This window comes from Triticum urartu, chromosome 7A, assembly GCF_056163025.1.
Source record: "Triticum urartu cultivar PI428250 chromosome 7A, HENAU_Tu73, whole genome shotgun sequence".
In the NCBI taxonomy this organism is placed as follows: Eukaryota; Viridiplantae; Streptophyta; class Magnoliopsida; order Poales; family Poaceae; genus Triticum; species Triticum urartu.
In genome coordinates, this window is record NC_141879.1 from 556,290,037 (window position 1) to 556,293,557 (window position 3,521).

A 3,521-nucleotide genomic window follows, 5' to 3' on the forward strand; every position below is an offset into this window, starting at 1 on the left:
TTCATAGTGGTATTCCAATCACCAAGGCATGATCATACGCCAAGGTATTGGATAGTGAACGTGTTCAGCTCGATCATACGCCAGTGTACTTATTTTGCAGGATTCCATGCAGATCTCTTGTCGTTATAGAGGGCAGTAGGACAAAAAGGAGTGAACCCTAGTAATTGCCAACCCCTGCGAGTGCACATTCGGTTCTTCAATGCATGTTTCCAGGCAAATCGATCGCCTTTATACTCATGCAGGCCGAGCATTTGCAGTCCTCTACATCTTCCTTCCCGATCATGTGTGACATGACTCACCTACATACGCCATGGCCTATCAGTCTTCATTCGAAACGCCTCCGTGAATCACACAAGTCAGCAAAGAGACTCACGGGACGAGAGGAAGGGAACGCGAGAGAGATCAGGGTCGGCGAAATCTCGGTGGTTGCCTCCGCCAGAGGAGGAGACAAACCCTAGGTTTTTCAACAAGGAAAAAAGTACTATGTAACTTACTTTGCATGCGACATCGTTGTCATTACTAGTGCAAAAATGCTACATCTACGTAAAACTCTACGAAGCCTTACTTAATCTCTCGATAACTAATCTTTCCGGCCTCCCTGATTTCAACTGGGTGAGCCCCGCTCCCTAATTTCCTCCAAACAAAAACTACCATACAAAAACTACCATCTCAGCTCTTACGTTAATCACGTAACAACCCTTACATAGATGTAGCATTGCTCTTACTAGTGGATGTTGAAGCACTTAAATGAAACGATGAGCAAATGGAGGAAGGCGGCTGCACTCTCGATACTCCATGGCGTGTACTACTTGTGTACCACGTGTTTGTATCTAAAGCCTGACACGCGATTTTATAACAAGCAGTTCCACCTACAATACGTCACAACAAGAGCGATGTTTCAATTAATATCACAAAGGACAAGTGAGCCGGGGCGTGGGAACCGCGTAGAGCCGTGTGGCGCGGGACACGGTGACACCGTTCATGTCGCTCATGTCGAGCTCCGTCGGTTTCATGTCGCCGGGTAGCTTCCAGTCGAACCCATGCACAAGCTGCGCGACGGCGAACTCCACGGCGTGCTGACCAAGCCCCTGTGCCGGGCACGAGCGTCGACCCGACCCGAACGACAACAACTCATAGCAACCGCCCTTGAGATCCAGCCCGGCGGCTTCCCCGTCTGGCATGAACCTCGACGGCCGGAACGTGTCAGGGTCCTTCCACGCCTCGCCGTCGCGGTTGATCGCCCACGCGTTGATGAAGACACGGGAGCCCCTGGGCACCGAGTAGCCACCGAGGACGCAATCTTTGGTCGTCCCGTGGAGGTGGATCGGGATCGGCGGGTGCAGTCGGAGCGTCTCCTTGACGACGCACTTGAGGAAGGGGAGCTTGCCGAGGTCCGATTCGGTAACAATCCGGTCGAGCCCCACAACGTCGGCGAGCTCCTGCTGCAGCCGCAGGAGGATGTGAGGGCAATGGATCATCTCTGCCATCGCCCACTCGATGGTGAACCCCACTGTGTCTGGTCCGCCAAACAACATGTCCTGCATTCACCAACATAATTGTCCAGGCAAACAATTGCGTCGTCAGTATCATACATATTTGGCAAATCAAGTGCAACTTCATCGGAGCTAAAAATAGTAGTAATTTTTTAAGAGAAGTATAGCGAATACTACAGCGAAATAGACGGTACTAAGTTTGAGTACTTACCATCATCATGGCCCTGACGTTGTCGCGGGTGAAGCGGAGGTCGTCCTCCCCGCTGGCTTGGTTCGCATCAGCGAGTAACGCGAGTAGGCCGTCTACCATGTCGGCGTCGGCGTCGTCGGGGTTCTTGCCCCTCCTCACGTGCTCTTCAATGATCGTGTCCACAAACGTCCCGAGAGCGGCGCGCACGGTGCGGAGGCGGCGGTCGAAGCCCCGCCGGCCCATCCAGCTAAGCCAAGGGAAGAAGTCACCGACGTGGAACGCTTCTAAGAGCTTGGAGAACTCCTTGAACATGGGGATGAACTCGTCCAGTCCTTGGACGTCGCGGACGCCGAAGGCGGCCCGGAAGATGACGCTCACGGTGTGCTTGAAGATGAGCTCGCCGAGGTTCACGGCCTCGCCGCCGGACCTGCCGACGGCCCGGGCGAGCTCCCCGTACCCGTCGCGCACGGCAAGCCACGTCTCGGCGCGCCGGCGGCTGAAGAGCCTCGTGACGCACAGCTTGCGCATCTGGCGCCAGTAGGGCCCGTCGCGCGCGAACGCCATGTCGGAGCAGCCGTAGGTGAGGTAGCGGACGGCGATGGAGGCTGGGCGGTGCCAGAAGTCGCCGTCCTGCGCCTGGAGCACCTCGCGCGCGTACTCCGGGGTCGACACCGCGAAGACGCGGAGCGAGCCCAGGCGGAGGTGCAGCAACCCGCCGTACTGCTTCGCCAGCGCCGCCAGGCCACGGTGAGTCAGCTGGTCCGCCATCATCATGTTGCCGATGATCGGCAGCGGCTTGGGGCCCGGAGGGAGCGGCGGGTTCAGCCGCCGTCTTCGCAGGATGACCAAGGCCACCGACGCAATAAGTAGCCAGACGAGGGGATCGTGCACGCACTCCATGGCGATCTTTGCGAAGGCCGCCATTGACAAATAGTCGGCAACTCACGATAGTGATACTAGCAGTAGAAGAAGCTTGGCTGTTAATCAGTGAGGATGGATGCTGTCTTATATATTGTTTGTTCGGCTTTTCTGCACGCATATGTATGTGGTCGTTATCACCGAACTGTGGAATGCATCTCTAAATTTCATAAAACTATGAGATCGAACTGGCACTTCCTGGCCTCTGCCTCGTCCACCTCGCTCCTCGCCATCACCGCCCAGAATCAGCGGCGTCGCTTGCGTCCTCCTGCACATGCACATGCACATGCACCTGCACTGCTCGTGCAGCTCATCCTCGTTGACCCACGACGGACACTTCTTCTTCTCTCTATTGTATATACACGTACACGCATCCAAAATCTCCCCAGGATCTCCATCCCCATCTTTACCATCGGTAAAAGTATCAACGTCATATGAATAGCGGAATCCCTGCTGCCAGCAATCAAACCCTTTCACATTTATTTGGGTTTTGGATGTTTGCTTTGATCATCGGTGTGCTTTGTATGATACTTACTCCGTTCGGATTTATTAGGCCTAAAGACAACTTCTCTTAAACCAAAACACATAATAATCTGCTCACATTAATTTTTTCATTCTACTCCCAATGCACTCTCTCACATACATGCAGCCAATGAAAAAGCATGCATGAAATGTATTAATTTTTCAGCCTTAGCACCAACAACAATGACTTTCAATGCAACCAATGAAATGGCTGCATGCATGCACCTTTTCAAAGCGAGGCCTTATAAAAAGGGACATGCTTGTGATGCTGAGAGACCTAATAAACCCGGACGGAGGGAGTACAACCCTAGACTTGACAGCGTTGTTTGGCATATGTTGGCGAATGGGTATCCGAGCATCTATAGCAGATCTCGTATAAGTTTGTCGGCCCTTATAAT

The 3,521-nt window shown here is 53.5% G+C and overlaps 1 protein-coding gene across 1 annotated transcript; it reads right to left on the reverse strand.

Annotated features, from left to right (window-relative positions):
• Positions 1 to 567: 567 nt before the first annotated feature.
• Positions 568 to 2,770, reverse strand: LOC125525105 (cytochrome P450 84A1-like). Its single transcript, XM_048690131.2, has 2 exons — positions 1,705 to 2,770; positions 568 to 1,538 (listed from the first exon to the last, which is right to left on the reverse strand). Exons 1-2 carry the CDS (start codon positions 2,605 to 2,607, stop codon positions 909 to 911), a joined length of 1,533 nt encoding a protein of 510 aa, XP_048546088.2. The 5' UTR covers positions 2,608 to 2,770; the 3' UTR covers positions 568 to 908.
• Positions 2,771 to 3,521: the final 751 nt, after the last annotated feature.

Coding starts and splice junctions, on each gene's coding strand:
- LOC125525105 (XM_048690131.2), bottom strand. CDS start 2,607: ATGGCGGCCTTCGCAAAGATCGCCATGGAGTGCGTGCACGATCCCCTC. Junction 1,539..1,704: donor ACGTCAGGGCCATGATGATG/GTAAGTACTCAA, acceptor TGGTGAATGCAG/GACATGTTGTTTGGCGGACC.